The sequence below is a fragment of the Oncorhynchus mykiss genome, chromosome 27, assembly GCF_013265735.2.
Source record: "Oncorhynchus mykiss isolate Arlee chromosome 27, USDA_OmykA_1.1, whole genome shotgun sequence".
Lineage (NCBI taxonomy): Eukaryota > Metazoa > Chordata > Actinopteri > Salmoniformes > Salmonidae > Oncorhynchus > Oncorhynchus mykiss.
This window is the reverse complement of record NC_048591.1, coordinates 42,613,709-42,630,525: the sequence shown is the minus strand read 5'-3', so window position 1 is coordinate 42,630,525 and position 16,817 is coordinate 42,613,709. Positions and strand designations below refer to the sequence as shown.

The following is a 16,817-nucleotide window of genomic DNA, read 5'->3' as shown; positions in this document are numbered from 1 at the left end:
GGGGTTATAACAACATTGACTAGGAGAAATTAACAACAGGTAGTGACTAGGGTGTTATAACAACAGTGACTAGGGGAAAATAACAACAGGTAGTGACTAGGGGATTATAACAACAGGTAGTGGCTAGGGGGTTCTCACAACAGGTAGTGGCTAGGGGGTTATAACAACATTGACTAGGAGAAATTAACAACAGGTAGTGACTAGGGTGTTATAACAACAGTGACTAGGGGAAAATAAGAACAGGTAGTGGCTAGGGGGTTATAACAACAGGTAGTGACTAGGGGTTATAACAACAGGTACTGGCTAGGGGTTATAACAACAGGTAGTGACTAGGGGTTTATAAGAACAGGTAGTGGCTAGGGTGTTATAACAACAGGTAGTGACTAGGGGTTATAACAACAGGTAGTGACTAGGGGTTTATAAGAACAGGTAGTGACTAGGGGGTTATAACAACAGGTACTGGCTAGGGTGTTATGACAACAGGTAGTGGCTAGGGGGTTATAACAACAGTGACCAGGGGAAAATATCAACAGGGGGTTTAGAACCGATGTCTAAAATGTAAGGGGTTCTGCAATGTCCAGCAAAGTTACCAATAGTGTTGTGTGTGAATTGCTAGAACAGTGACTATTTTATGATGATAAGACATTGATTATCACAACACAATTATGGAAAGTAATGTTCTATATTGATGTCACCAGACTCTCTATGTTAACAAAGGGATTTTCAATAGTCACATCGGTAGAGTAGAGAGAGGAAAGTTATTTATGGGGGTCATAAACCTCCCCCCTCAGGCCAACCTCATGACACAACACAGTATGGAAAGTCATGTTATGCATTGATGTAGCATTTGCTCATTTTCACTAACTGAATTAATAAGATGTTGAACGCTGTGAAATTATCACATAGCCAAACAAACACTAGGTGGACCACGGTGTGTATGTGGTGTGTGGTGTGTGTATGTGTGGTGTGTGTGTGTGTGTGTGTGTGGTGTGTGCGTGTGTGTGTATGTGTGTATGTGTCTGTGTGTGTGTGTGTGTGGTGTGTGTGTGTATGTCTGTGTGGTGTGTGTGTGGTGTGTGTGTGTGTGTGTATGTGTCTGTTTGTATGTGTGTGTGTTGTGTGTGTGTGCGCGTGTGTGTATGTATGTATGTGTGGTGTGTGTGTGTGGGGTGTGTTTGTGTGTGTGTGTGTGAGTGTGTGTGTATGTGTGTTTGGTGTGTGTGTGTGTAAAACATCAATAACACTGGACATCAGAACTGTATACCAGACAGTAAGTAACTCCATATGTGTGAACTGTGTGAACGGGTTTAATTGAGAGATAGATACAGTACACATCCACTGAGTGCAATGGCTTACAGACAGTACAACCACAACCATAGCCCTCACATAGTCCTCACATAGCCCTCACATAGCCCTCACATAGTCCTCACATAGCCCTCACATAGCCCTCACATAGCCCTCACATAGCCCTCACAGAGCCCTCACATAGTCCTCACATAGCCCTCACAGATCCCTCACATAGTCCTCACATAGCCCTCACAGAGCCCTCACATAGTCCTCACATAGCCCTCACAGAGCCCTCACATAGTCCTCACATAGCCCTCACAGAGCCCTCACATAGTCCTCACATAGCCCTCCACATAGCCCTCACACAGCCCTCACATAGTCCTCACATAGCCCTCACATAGCCATCACATAGCCCTCACACAGCCCTCACATAGCCCTCACATAGCCCTCACATAGCCCTCACAATCAAATTCAAAAGAGAATGACACATGAATTAACACAGTAACAGCAAGAGAACACGTAACAACAAAATGGCACGTTCCCTTTTTCCATCTACTAAATCACACTTAAAGGTTGCAACCGGAGGGTGCTCCAGAATCCGTGGTATTCAATACATCATACATGTCAGGTATTACACTGAAAACGGTGTGCAGTAAAAGGAGTACGTCAACATACACTGTGCTATTATAAGAACTTGAAAATACACTCTTAAATGAGACCATATAGGGTGAATGACCAATGACAGAGACACACTTATTTCTAGCCAATATCAGAAACATGACATGCCAAGAGAGACAGAACAGGACAGATCAGAGCAGACCAGAACCCAGCCACAGCAGCAGGACGTCTAACATCACCTCAGAGTTTGAGCCAGGTGGTTTCAGCCGAGCCAAAATACAATTTTTTTCATTTTTTACTTATTTTCGTTTTATGCACCAGAAGTTATTCGTTTCATTCGACTTATTTTTAATAATGTAGGCAGGAAGGTTGTCCAAAATCCTGCAGAACAGCACAGAACATGTTCTGGTTTCAGCTCTCAGAACAGAACATGGTCTGGTTTCAGCTCTCAGAACAGAACATGGTCTGGTTTCAGCTCTCACAACAGAACATGTTATTTAAATTGTGTACAAATACTACACAGAAGAGAGAATATATATGAGTATATTTCTGAAAATATATCCATTCATGCATTATGTAAATTAATACTTTCTGCAGGCTTTTTGATACTACACCTTTTCTATCAGACACACACACACACACACACACACACACACACACACACACACACACACACAAGACACTCATTGGTGTCTTAAAAAATACATGGTCTCCGTCTGGCCACCAGAGTGCTTCCTTGAGGATGGATGGGAGGAGATTTGGAGGGGCTGGAGTCGCCTGGTCTTGATGGTGGACTCGGCCAGTCTGGTCTTGATGGCGGACTCGGCCAGTCTGGTCTTGATGGCGGGGAAGGAAAAGGAGTCTGGTAGGCCTTCCAGTCCAGAGCCTGACTCCACTGGACTCTCTGCATACAGAAAAGGACAATGGTAGAAACCATGAGAACCAACATTAAGAGTCTCACTCTATTCTCTGGACCCAAGTAATACTATTCTGGAATTACGTTCCAGAGTCAGAAACCCCTCCCCCTTTACCATGGATGCCAATCATGTGTTCCAGAGTCAGAAACCCCTCCCCCTTTACCGTGGATGCCAATCATGTTTTCCAGAGTCAGAAACCCCTCCCCCTTTACCCTGGATGCCAATCATGTTTTCCAGAGTCAGAAAACCCTCCCCCTTTACCGTGGATGCCAATCATGTGTTCCAGAATCAGAAAACCCTCCCCCTTTACCGTGGATGCCAATCATGTGTTCCAGAATCAGAAACCCCTCCCCCTTTACCGTGGATGCCAATCATGTGTTCCAGAGTCAGAAACCCCTCCCCCTTTACCGTGGATGCCAATCATGTGTTCCAGAGTCAGAAACCCCTCCCCCTTTACCATGGATGCCAATCATGTGTTCCAGAGTCAGAAACCCCTCCCCCTTTACCGTGGATGCCAATCATGTGTTCCAGAATCAGAAACCCCTCCCCCTTTACCGTGGATACCAATCATGTATTCCAGAATCAGAAACCCCTCCCCCTTTACCGTGGATGCCAATCATGTGTTCCAGAATCAGAAACCCCTCCCCCTTTACCGTGGATGCCAATCATGTGTTCCAGAATCAGAAACCCCTCCCCCTTTACCGTGGATGCCAATCATGTGTTCCAGAATCAGAAACCCCTCCCGCTTTACCGTGGATGCCAATCATGTGTTCCAGAATCAGAAACCCCTCCCCCTTTACCGTGGATGCCAATCATGTGTTCCAGAATCAGAACTCTCTCTGCCAGGATCTTGAGAGCTTCCCTCAGCTGCTGCAATCCTTCAGCTTCCCCCTGAGAGACAGACAGATACAGACACTCCTTCAGCTTCCCCCTGAGAGACAGACAGATACAGACACTCCTTCAGCTTCCCCCTGAGAGACAGACAGATACAGACACTCCTTCAGCTTCCCCCTGAGAGACAGACAGATACAGACACTCACTCAGCGCCCCCCTGAGAGACAGACAGATACAGACACTCACTCAGCGCCCCCCTGAGAGACAGACAGATACAGACACTCACTCAGCGCCCCCCTGAGAGACAGACAGATACAGACACTCCTTCAGCTTCCCCCTGAGAGACAGACAGATACAGACACTCCTTCAGCTTCCCCCTGAGAGACAGACAGATACAGACACTCACTCAGCGCCCCCCTGAGAGACAGACAGATACAGGCACTCCCTCAGCTCCCCCCTGAGAGACAGACAGATACAGGCACTCCCTCAGCTCCCCCCTGAGAGACAGACAGATACAGGCACTCCCTCAGCTCCCCCCTGAGAGACAGACAGATACAGGCACTCACTCAGCTCCCCCCTGAGAGACAGACAGATACAGACACTCCTTCAGCTTCCCCCTGAGAGACAGACAGATACAGACACTCCTTCAGCTTCCCCCTGAGAGACAGACAGATACAGACACTCCTTCAGCTTCCCCCTGAGAGACAGACAGATACAGACACTCCTTCAGCTTCCCCCTGAGAGACAGACAGACACAGACACTCCTTCAGCTTCCCCCTGAGAGACAGACAGATACAGACACTCACTCAGCGCCCCCCTGAGAGACAGACAGATACAGACACTCCCTCAGCTCCCCCCTGAGAGACAGACAGATAAAGGCACTCCCTCAGCTCCCCCCTGAGAGACAGACAGATACAGGCACTCACTCAGCTCCCCCCTGAGAGACAGACAGATACAGACACTCCTTCAGCTTCCCCCTGAGAGACAGACAGATACAGACACTCCTTCAGCTTCCCCCTGAGAGACAGACAGATACAGACACTCACTCAGCGCCCCCCTGAGAGACAGACAGATACAGACACTCACTCAGCGCCCCCCTGAGAGACAGACAGATACAGACACTCCTTCAGCTTCCCCCTGAGAGACAGACAGATACAGACACTCACTCAGCTTCCCCCTGAGAGACAGACAGATACAGACACTCCTTCAGCTTCCCCCTGAGAGACAGACAGACACAGACACTCCTTCAGCTTCCCCCTGAGAGACAGACAGATACAGGCACTCCTTCAGCTTCCCCATGAGAGACAGACAGATACAGACACTCCTTCAGCTTCCCCCTGAGAGACAGACAGACACAGACACTCATTCAGCTTCCCCCTGAGAGACAGACAGACACAGACACTCCTTCAGCTTCCCCCTGAGAGACAGACAGATACAGACACTCACTCAGCGCCCCCCTGAGAGACAGACAGATACAGGCACTCCCTCAGCTCCCCCCTGAGAGACAGACAGATACAGGCACTCCCTCAGCTCCCCCCTGAGAGACAGACAGATACAGGCACTCCCTCAGCTCCCCCCTGAGAGACAGACAGATACAGGCACTCACTCAGCTCCCCCCTGAGAGACAGACAGATACAGACACTCCTTCAGCTTCCCCCTGAGAGACAGACAGATACAGACACTCCTTCAGCTTCCCCCTGAGAGACAGACAGATACAGACACTCACTCAGCGCCCCCCTGAGAGACAGACAGATACAGACACTCACTCAGCGCCCCCCTGAGAGACAGACAGATACAGACACTCCTTCAGCTTCCCCCTGAGAGACAGACAGATACAGACACTCACTCAGCTTCCCCCTGAGAGACAGACAGATACAGACACTCCTTCAGCTTCCCCCTGAGAGACAGACAGACACAGACACTCCTTCAGCTTCCCCCTGAGAGACAGACAGATACAGGCACTCCTTCAGCTTCCCCATGAGAGACAGACAGATACAGACACTCCTTCAGCTTCCCCCTGAGAGACAGACAGACACAGACACTCCTTCAGCTTCCCCCTGAGAGACAGACAGACACAGACACTCCTTCAGCTTCCCCCTGAGAGACAGACAGATACAGACACTCACTCAGCGCCCCCCTGAGAGACAGACAGATACAGGCACTCCCTCAGCTCCCCCCTGAGAGACAGACAGATACAGGCACTCCCTCAGCTCCCCCCTGAGAGACAGACAGATACAGGCACTCCCTCAGCTCCCCCCTGAGAGACAGACAGATACAGGCACTCACTCAGCTCCCCCCTGAGAGACAGACAGATACAGACACTCCTTCAGCGCCCCCCTGAGAGACAGACAGATACAGGCACTCACTCAGCTTCCCGAGGAGAGACAGACAGATACAGGCACTCACTCAGCGCCCCCCTTGAGATACAGACAGACACAGATAGACATGCATTCAGAAACACACTCACCTCCACGGGCAAAAAGAGCCATGAATACTCAGGGAAGCATATTAAAATCTACTGAGGTCCAATACTGTGCATACCTCAGGCAAACCCTCTCCTGGCTCCCCCTTCTGCCCAGACTGCCCCTGTAAACACAGTCACACATACATTACACATACATTATACACAGAGGCAACATACACAGACTACCTAGAATACACAGAATGTCTGGGTGTGTGGTGAAATACTATGTGCAAGACTAGGAGGTCAAATACATGTGTGCGTATGTTTGTGTGTGTGTGTGTGTGTGTGTGCACGTGTTGCGTGCAACACGTGCTATACTCACAGGCTGGCCGTGCTCCCCTGGTAATCCTGAAGGGCCCTATATATATATATATATATATATATATATATATATATATAGATAGAGAGAGAGAGAGAGAGAGAGAGAGAGAGAGAGAGAGAGAGAGAGAGAGAGAGAGAGAGAGAGAGTGAGAGAGAGAGAGAGAGAGAGAGACCGAGAGAGACCAGGCCCTGATTAAAAATAGTGCACTCTGTAGGGGACAGGGTTCCATTTGGGAGGTCTTTGAAGAGTGCCCATCTACCTCCTGATCAAACAGATGTCTTTTGCACAATGGAACAAAGACACTGTTGAAATAAACCCTCTGAACCTTTCATAGCGAATGAATTACAAAGCAGTCCAGTGTTTTCTTATGAGAACATTAGGGGTAACATTTTGCCTCACCCTCTCCCCTGCGTCTCCTTTAGGACCGGGATTCCCAGCCTTGCCTTGGAGACCTCCCTCTGCCTACAACGCACAAACAGGGCGACATTTCAGACACCTCCCTCACATAGCCAGGCTCACACCGCCCTGACCTTGACCATAGTAACATCTCTGTTATGTAATGTTGACTGTGACCATAGTAACATCTCTGTTATGTAATGTTGACCTTGACCATAGTAACATCTCTGCTATGTCATGTTGACTGTGACCATAGTAACATCTCTGTTATGTAATGTTGACCGTGACCATAGTAACATTGCTGCTATGTCATGTTGACTGTGACCATGGTAACATCTCTGCTATGTAATGTTGACCTGACCGTGACCATAGTAACATCTCTGCTATGTAATGTTGACCTTGACCATAGTAACATCTCTGCTATGTAATGTTGACCTGACCGTGACCATAGTAACATCTCTGCTATGTAATGTTGACCTGACCGTGACCATAGTAACATCTCTGCTATGTAATGTTGACCGTGACCATAGTAACATCTCTACTATGTAATGTTGACCTTGACCATAGTAATATCTCTGCTATGTAATGTTGACCTGACCGTGACCATAGTAACATCTCTGCTATGTAATGTTGACCTGACCGTGACCATAGTAACATCTCTGCTATGTAATGTTGACCTGACCGTGACCATAGTAACATCTCTGTTATGTAATGTTGACCTGACCGTGACCATAGTAACATCTCTGCTATGTAATGTTGACCTGACTGTGACCATAGTAACATCTCTGCTATGTAATGTTGAGCTGACCTTGACCATAGTAACATCTCTGCTATGTAATGTTGACCTGACTGTGACCATAGTAACATCTCTGCTATGTAATGTTGACCGTGACCATAGTAACATCTCTGCTATGTAATGTTGACCGTGACCATAGTAACATCTCTGCTATGTAATGTTGACCTGACCGTGACCATAGTAACATCTCTGCTATGTAATGTCACCCTGAACTTGACCATAGTAACATATCTGCTTTGTAATGTTGACCTTGACCATAGTAACATCTCTGCTATGTAATGTTGACCTGACCGTGACCATAGTAACATCTCTGCTATGTAATGTTGACTGTGACCATAGTAACATCTCTGCTATGTAATGTTGACCTGACCGTGACCATAGTAACATCTCTGCTATGTAATGTTGACCTTGACCATAGTAACATCTCTGCTATGTAATGTTGACCTGACCGTGACCATAGTAACATCTCAGCTATGTAATGTTGACCTGACCGTGACCATAGTAACATCTCTGCTATGTAATGTTGACCTGACTGTGACCATAGTAACATCTCTGCTATGTAATGTTGACCTGACCTTGACCATAGTAACATCTCTACTATGTAATGTTGACCTGACTGTGACCATAGTAACATCTCTGCTATGTAATGTTGACCTGACCGTGACCATAGTAACATCTCTACTATGTAATGTTGACCTTGACCATAGTAACATCTCTGCTATGTAATGTTGAGCTGACCGTTACCATAGTAACATCTCTGCTATGTAATGTTGACCTGACCTTGACCATAGTAACATCTCTGCTATGTAATGTTGACTGTGACCATAGTAACATCTCTGCTATGTAATGTTGACCTGACTGTGACCATAGTAACATCTCTGCTATGTAATGTTGACTGTGACCATAGTAACATCTCTGCTATGTAATGTTGACCTGACCTTGACCATAGTAAAATCTCTGCTATGTAATGTTGACCGTGACCATAGTAACATCTCTGACATTATACCAGACTATTTGGTACTCACATCTCGCCCTGGGAGACCTGGAACTCCTGCTGGTCCGATTGGTCCAGGGGGACCTGTGATGTCACAGAAACAGTTCCAGAACATATTCATGTCCATACTACCTGTAGTTCCGTCCTGATTCTTGGAGAAAAACACCAGCCACACACACACACACACACACACACACACACACACACACACACACACACACACACACACACACACACACACACACACACACACACACACACACACACACACACACATACACACACACACATACACACACACACACACACACACACACGTATACACACAGAACGGAAGTGGTACCTGGAGGTCCTAGGGGGCCAGATGGACCAGGAGGGCCAGCTACCAACTCAGGAAGAGTTGGAGTAAGACGGGTCTCCTCTGATTAAAACACAAACAAACAAACAAACAAAAAATACATTTAATTACTGTAGTTGTACCAATGCCGTAAAATACCAAATGGTGTTTCATTAAGGCTTGTAGGACCTCTGACCCAACACTTCACCCTTGGTTTGTCATCAAACATGTGTGTGTGTGTGTGTGTGTGTGTGTGTGTGTGTGTTTCATCATACAGTCTGAATATTGTAAGGAACTCCTTATGCGAAGACTACAGCTGGTATTTTACGGATCACTGTCTGCCAGAGATCTGGGTTCAGGACAGGGTTAGTCCGTCTCTGAGCTCAGTGTGCTGGATCAGAGCCTAGACATGTCGGCTGTCAACATTCTGTAGTGGTGTCTGTTGTTAGGGTAAACTGCTAGGGTAAAATAACTTTTTATCAAATGAGATGTGCATTTATATGAATACATGCATCTGTCTTGGTTGTGTTGGTTCCTGTGTGAATACATGCATCTGTCTTGGTTGTGTTTGTCCCTGTGTGAATACATTCATCTGTCTAGTATGTGTTGGTTCCTGTGTGAATACATGCATCTGTCTTGGTTGTGTTTGTCCCTGTGTGAATACATTCATCTGTCTAGTATGTGTTGGTCCCTGTGTGAATACATGCATCTGTCTAGGTTGTGTTGGTCCCTGTGTGAATACATGCACCTGTCTAGGTTGTGTTGGTCCCTGTGTGATTGTTTCTGTGTTAGTCTAAACCCCTAGTCTCTTCTCCTTCCTCTCAGTGGAAGCAAAATCAAATCAAATCAAATTTTATTTGTCACATACACATGGTTAGCAGATGTTAATGCGAGTGTAGCGAAATGCTTGTTAGGGTTAGGGTTAGGGTTAGGGTAATGTTGTGGAAGCATAGAGGGTCTAGTGGAAGCATAGAGGGTCTAGTGGAAGCATAGAGGCTCTAGTGGAAGCATAGAGGGTCTAGTGGAAGCATAGAGGTTCTAGTGGAAGCATAGAGGGTCTAGTGGAAGCATAGAGGGTCTAGTGGAAGCATAGAGGCTCTAGTGGAAGCATAGAGGGTCTAGTGGAAGCATAGAGGGTCTAGTGGAAGCATAGAGGGTCTAGTGGAAGCATAGAGGGTCTAGTGGAAGCATAGAGTTCTAGTGGAAGCATAGAGGGTCTAGTGGAAGCATAGAGGGTCTAGTGGAAGCATAGAGGGTCTAGTGGAAGCATAGAGGGTCTAGTGGAAACATAGAGGGTCTAGTGGAAGCATAGAGGGTCTGGTGGAAGCATAGAGGGTCTAGTTGAAGCATAGAGGGTCTAGTGGAAACAGTAGCGATGCGTGGCTCCCCCCCCCCCCCCCCCCCCCCCCTCTGCTTAGTCTAATACAGCGACAACTAAAATATACCAAAATAACGATGTAGTCCAATCAACATAAGCTACATATGATGTGGATGTGCATGGTTCTGATTTCTGTGTGTGTGTGTGCGTGTGCGTGTGTGTGTGTGTGTGTGTGTGCAAGTAGAAAAACATGTCGACTCACTCTACTTGTAGAGAAACAACTCCTCTCTTTCATATTGATGAAATAGTCTCTCACTCTGTCATACAGTACAGGCTTTTATATTCTGTTGTCCCAGGCTACTTGGCTAAAATGATTACTCGCTAGTCTAACTTCCATTCATGGGCAACGTTAGCTAGTTAACATTAGACTTCTATATCTAACTACCGTACATATTGACCTTCCATCCTCTCAGGCCGGGGACACAGCAAGGTATGAATTAATGATTGGATCAAAATCGCTGTTGTAATCATTGGCCAGTACGGAGAATGAAGTAAAACCACAAGTCCAAATCCCTACCTACATCCATGGCTAATTTAGGAAAGGGACAGTTTTAGCTACAGACACAGAGAGGCAAAAGATAGATTATAAATGTTTATTTGAAAAAAATACATGAATACCCGCCATTGAGTGGTAGCATCCCTCTAGAACTAATGAAAGCTGCTCATGCAGTCTCCCTCCATTCCATCTCTACAAGGGCCTGGGATTTGGCTCCTGGCTGGGCCTGCATTTTCAATTGCAGACTGCTGTGCTGACAGCTTACAAATGAGCTGTGATTTACAGCCAGCTGGCTCCAGCAGCCAACACAGCCAACAGCCTCTCTTCTCCTCTGCTCTCCACAGACCCAGATCTAGAGCCAGACCCACTCTGAGCCAGACCCACTCTGAGCCAGACCCACTTTGAGCCAGACTACTAATAAGCAGCTCAGGGCCATCACTATCTAGTTGCAAAGTCAGAAGCCCAGCCTAGACAAAGGAGATGATTGTGGACTACAGATAAAAGATGACCGAGCACGCCCCCATTCTCATTGACGGGCCTGCAGTGGAGTAGGTTGAGAGCTTCAAGTTCCTTGGTGTCCACATCACCAACAAACTAACATAGTCCAAGCACACAAAGACATTCGTGAAGAGGGCACGACAAAATCTATTCCCCCTCAGGAGACTGAAAAGGTTTGGCATGGGTCCTCAGATCCTCAAAAGGTTCTACAGCTGCACCATCGAGAGCATCACTGCCTGGAATGGCAACTGCTCGCCCCCGACTGCAAGGTACTACAGAGGGTAGTGTGAACAGCCCAGTACATCACTGGGGCCAAGCTTCCGGTCATCCAGGACCTCTATACCAGGCAACTTCATCTACAAGTCTCTGCTAGGTAAAGCCCCGCCTTAACTCAGCTCACTGGTCACCATAGCAGCACCCACGCGTAGCACGCACTCCAGCAGGTATATCTCACTGGTCACCTCCAAAACCAATTCTTCCTTTGGCCGCCTCTCCTTCCAGTTCTCTGCTGCCAATGACTGGAACGAACTGCAAAAATCTCTGAAGCTGGAGACTCTTACCTCCCTCACTAGCTTTAAACACCAGCTGTTAGAGCAGCTCACAGATCACTGCACCTGTACATAGCTCATCTGTAAATAGCCCATCCAATCTACCTCATCCCCATACTGTATTTATTTATTTATCTTGCTCCTTTGCACCCCAATATCTCAACTTGCACATTCATCTTCTGCACATCCTACCATTCCAGTGTTTAATTGCTATATTGTAATTACTTTGCCACCATGGCCTATTCTTTGCCTTACCTCTCTTATCCTACCTCATTTGCACTCACTGTATATAGATTTTCCTACTGTATTATTGATTGTATGTTTGTTTATTCCATGTGTAACTCTGTGTTGTTGTTTGTGTTGAACTGCATTGCTTTATCCTGGCCAGGTTGAAGTTGTAAATGAGAACTTGTTCTCAACTAGCCTACCTGGCTAAATAAAGGTGAAATAAACAATAAAGAAAGAGGAAGGCTCTAAAAATTGTCAAAGGCTCCAGCCACTCAAGTCATAGACTGTTCTCTCTGCTACCACACGGCAAGTGGTATCGGAGAGCCAAGTCTAGGTCCAAGAGGCTTCTAAACAGTTTTTATTCCCAAGCCATAAGACTCCTGAACACCTAATCAAATTTCTACCCAGACTATTTGCATTGACCCCCCCCCTTTTACACCGCTGCTACTCTCTGTTGTTATCTCTGCATAGTCACTTTAATAACTCTACCTACATGTACATACTACCTCAACTAACCGGTGCCCCAGCACATTGACTCTGTCCCGGTACCCCCCTGTATATAGTCTCCACATTGACTCTGTCCCGGTACCCCCTGTTTATAGTCTCCACATTGACTCTGTAACGGTACCCCCTGTATATAGTCTCCACATTGACTCTGTATCGGTACCCCCTGTATATAGCCTCCACATTGACTCTGTATCGGTACCCCCTGTATATAGCCTACACATTGACTCTGTCCCGGTACCCCCTGTATATAGTCTCCACATTGAATCTGTACCGGTACCCCCTGTATATAGCCTCCACATTGACTCTGTACCGGTACCCCCTGTATATAGCCTCCACATTGACTCTGTACCGGTACCCCAGGTATATAGCCTCCACATTGACGCTGTACTGGTACCCCCTGTATATAGCCTCCACATTGACTCTGTACCGGTACCCCCTGTATATAGCCTCCACATTGACTCTGTACTGGTACCCATTGTATATAGCCTCCACATTGACTCTGTACTGGTACCCCCTGTATATAGCCTCCACATTGACTCTGTACTGGTACCCCCTGTATATAGCCTCCACATTGACTCTGTACCGGTACCCCCTATATATAGCCTCCACATTGACTCTGTACCGGTACCCCCTGTATATAGCCTCCACATTGACTCTGTACAGTTACCCCCTATATAAAGTCTCCACATTGACTCTGTACCGGTACCCCCTATATATAGTCTCCACATTGACTCTGTACCGGTACCCCCTGTATATAGTCTCCACATTGACTCTGTACCGGTACCCCCTATATATAGTCTCCACATTGACTCTGTACCGGTACCCCCTATATATAGCCTCCACATTGACTCTGTACCGGTACCCCCTGTATATAGTCTCCACATTGACTCTGTACCGGTACCCCCTATATATAGCCTCCACATTGACTCTGTACCGGTACCCCCTGTATATAGCCTCCACATTGACTCTGTACCGGTACCCCCTGTATATAGCCTCCACATTGACTCTGTAACGGTACCCCCTGTATATAGTCTCCACATTGACTCTGTACCGGTACCCCCTATATATAGCCTCCACATTGACTCTGTACCGGTACCCCCTGTATATAGCCTCCACATTGACTCTGTACCGGTACCCCCTGTATATAGTCTCCACATTGACTCTGTACTGGTACCCCCTATATATAGTCTCCACATTGACTCTGTACCGGTACCCCCTATATATAGCCTCCACATTGACTCTGTACCGGTACCCCCTGTATATAGTCTCCACATTGACTCTGTACCGGTACCCCCTATATATAGCCTCCACATCGACTCTGTAACGGTACCCCCTGTATATAGTCTCCACATTGACTCTGTACCGGTACCCCCTATATATAGCCTCCACATTGACTCTGTACCGGTACCCCCTGTATATAGCCTCCACATTGACTCTGTACCGGTACCCCCTGTATATAGCCTCCACATTGACTCTGTACCGGTACCCCCTGTATATAGCCTCCACATTGACTCTGTACCGGTACCAAACCTGTATATAGCCTCCACATTGACTCTGTCCCGGTACCCCAGGTATATAGCCTCCACATTGACTCTGTACCGGTACCCCCTGTATATAGCCTCCACATTGACTCTGTACCGGTACCCCCTGTATATAGCCTCCACATTGACTCTGTACCGGTACCAAACCTGTATATAGCCTCCACATTGACTCTGTCCCGGTACCCCCTGTATATAGCCTCCACATTGACTCTGTACCGGTACCCCCTGTATATAGCCTCCACATTGACTCTGTAACGGTACCCCCTGTATATAGCCTCCACATTGACTCTGTACCGGTACCCCCTGTATATAGCCTCCACATTGACTCTGTAACGGTACCCCCTGTATATAGCCTCCACATTGACTCTGTACCGGTACCAAACCTGTATATAGCCTCCACATTGACTCTGTCCCGGTACCCCCTGTATATAGCCTCCACATTGACTCTGTACCGGTACCCCCTGTATATAGCCTCCACATTGACTCTGTACCGGTACCCCCTGTATATAGTCTCCACATTGACTCTGTACCGGTACCCCCTATATATAGTCTCCACATTGACTCTGTACCGGTACCCCCTATATATAGCCTCCACATTGACTCTGTACCGGTACCCCCTGTATATAGTCTCCACATTGACTCTGTACCGGTACCCCCTATATATAGCCTCCACATTGACTCTGTACCGGTACCCCCTGTATATAGCCTCCACATTGACTCTGTACCGGTACCCCCTGTATATAGCCTCCACATTGACTCTGTAACGGTACCCCCTGTATATAGCCTCCACATTGACTCTGTACCGGTACCAAACCTGTATATAGCCTCCACATTGACTCTGTCCCAGTACCCCCTGTATATAGCCTCCACATTGACTCTGTACCGGTACCCCCTGTATATAGCCTCCACATTGACTCTGTAACGGTACCCCCCATATATAGTCTCCATATTGACTCTGTACCGGTACCCCCTGTATATAGTCTCCACATTGACTCTGTACCGGTACCCCCTATATATAGTCTCCACATTGACTCTGTACCGGTACCCCCTATATATAGCCTCCACATTGACTCTGTACCGGTACCCCCTGTATATAGTCTCCACATTGACTCTGTACCGGTACCCCCTATATATAGCCTCCACATTGACTCTGTAACGGTACCCCCTGTATATAGTCTCCACATTGACTCTGTACCGGTACCCCCTATATATAGCCTCCACATTGACTCTGTACCGGTACCAAACCTGTATATAGCCTCCACATTGACTCTGTACCGGTACCCCCTGTATATAGCCTCCACATTGACTCTGTACCGGTACCAAACCTGTATATAGCCTCCACATTGACTCTGTCCCGGTACCCCCTGTATATAGCCTCCACATTGACTCTGTACCGGTACCCCCTGTATATAGCCTCCACATTGACTCTGTAACGGTACCCCCTGTATATAGCCTCCACATTGACTCTGTACCGGTACCAAACCTGTATATAGCCTCCACATTGACTCTGTAACGGTACCCCCTGTATGTAGCCTCCACATTGACTCTGTACCGATACCAAACCTGTATATAGTCTCACTATTGTAATTTTACTGCTGCTATTTAATTACCTCTTACATTTATTTCTTATTCTTATCCTTTCAAAAAAATCTGCATTGTTGGTTAGGGGCTCGTTGTAACGCTCGTCGAAATGGGTAGACCAAGGCGCGGCGGGATTTGGGTTCATCAACATTTATTTCAATGTGAACCAGCAACAAAACAATAAAGAGAAACAAACAAACGAACGTACAGCCTTGTAGGGCTCAAAAGCAACAATACTGTCACGCCCTGGCCTTAGTATTCTGTGTTCTCTTTATTATGTTGGTTAGGCCAGGGGGTGACATGGGTGATTTATGTGTCTTGTTTTGTCTAGGGGTTTTGTAGTCTATGGGGTTGTGTTCAGTTGAGTGTTCTAGGTAAGTCTATGGTTGCCTGGAGTGGTTCTCAATCAGAGGCAGGTGTTTATCGTTGTCTCTGATTGGGAACCATATTTAGGCAGCCATATTCTTTAGGTATCTTGTGGGTGATTGTTCCGGTCTCTGTGTTTTGCACCAGTTAGGACTGTTTTTTTTTTTTTTTTTTTCTTATTTTGTATAGTGTTCACGGTTTCATCTTTCATTAAAGATGTTTATAAATAACCACGCTGCATTTTGGTCCGCCTCTCCTTCCCAGGAAGAAAGCTGATACAAAAACAAAATCCCACAAACAACAGGTGGGAAAAAGCTGCCTAAATATGATCCCCAATCAGAGACAACGATAGACCTCTGATTGGGAACCATACCAGGCCAACATAGAAACATAGAAATACAAAAACTAGACTACACAGGGAAAAGATCAACTAGATCACCCCCCAGTCACGCCCTGACCTACTCCACCATAGAAAATAAAGTATTTCTATGGTCAGGACGTGACACTCGTAAGTAAGGATTTCACTGGTAGAAACATAGAAATACAAAAACTAGATTACACAGGGAAAAGATCAACTAGAACACCCCCCAGTCACTGTAAGGTCTACAACTGTTGTGTTCGGCGCATGTGACTAATAAAATTTGATTCGATTTACTTCTACATTTTCTCTGATATTTGACTTGAAACTTAACCCTAACCTTAACTCTAA

The 16,817-nt window shown here is 46.7% G+C and overlaps 1 protein-coding gene across 3 annotated transcripts in view; it reads right to left on the bottom strand.

Annotated features, from left to right (window-relative positions):
* Positions 1-1,287: 1,287 nt before the first annotated feature.
* LOC110508057 (collagen alpha-1(XXVI) chain) overlaps positions 1,288-16,817 on the bottom strand; it is a 54,657-nt gene continuing 39,127 nt past the window's right edge. For 2 of the 3 annotated variants that reach the window (XM_036965661.1, XM_036965660.1), the window contains exons 8-14: positions 8,972-9,049; positions 8,660-8,712; positions 6,842-6,904; positions 6,443-6,478; positions 6,198-6,242; positions 3,623-3,713; positions 1,288-2,809 (exon numbers count right to left, since the gene is read on the bottom strand). In XM_036965661.1, coding sequence (XP_036821556.1) covers positions 2,589-2,809; positions 3,623-3,713; positions 6,198-6,242; positions 6,443-6,478; positions 6,842-6,904; positions 8,660-8,712; positions 8,972-9,049 — 587 coding nt within the window. In that variant the 3' untranslated portion in view covers positions 1,288-2,588. The remainder of the gene's footprint in view (positions 2,810-3,622; positions 3,714-6,197; positions 6,243-6,442; positions 6,479-6,841; positions 6,905-8,659; positions 8,713-8,971; positions 9,050-16,817) is intronic. The other variant, XM_036965662.1, reaches the window with a different exon arrangement.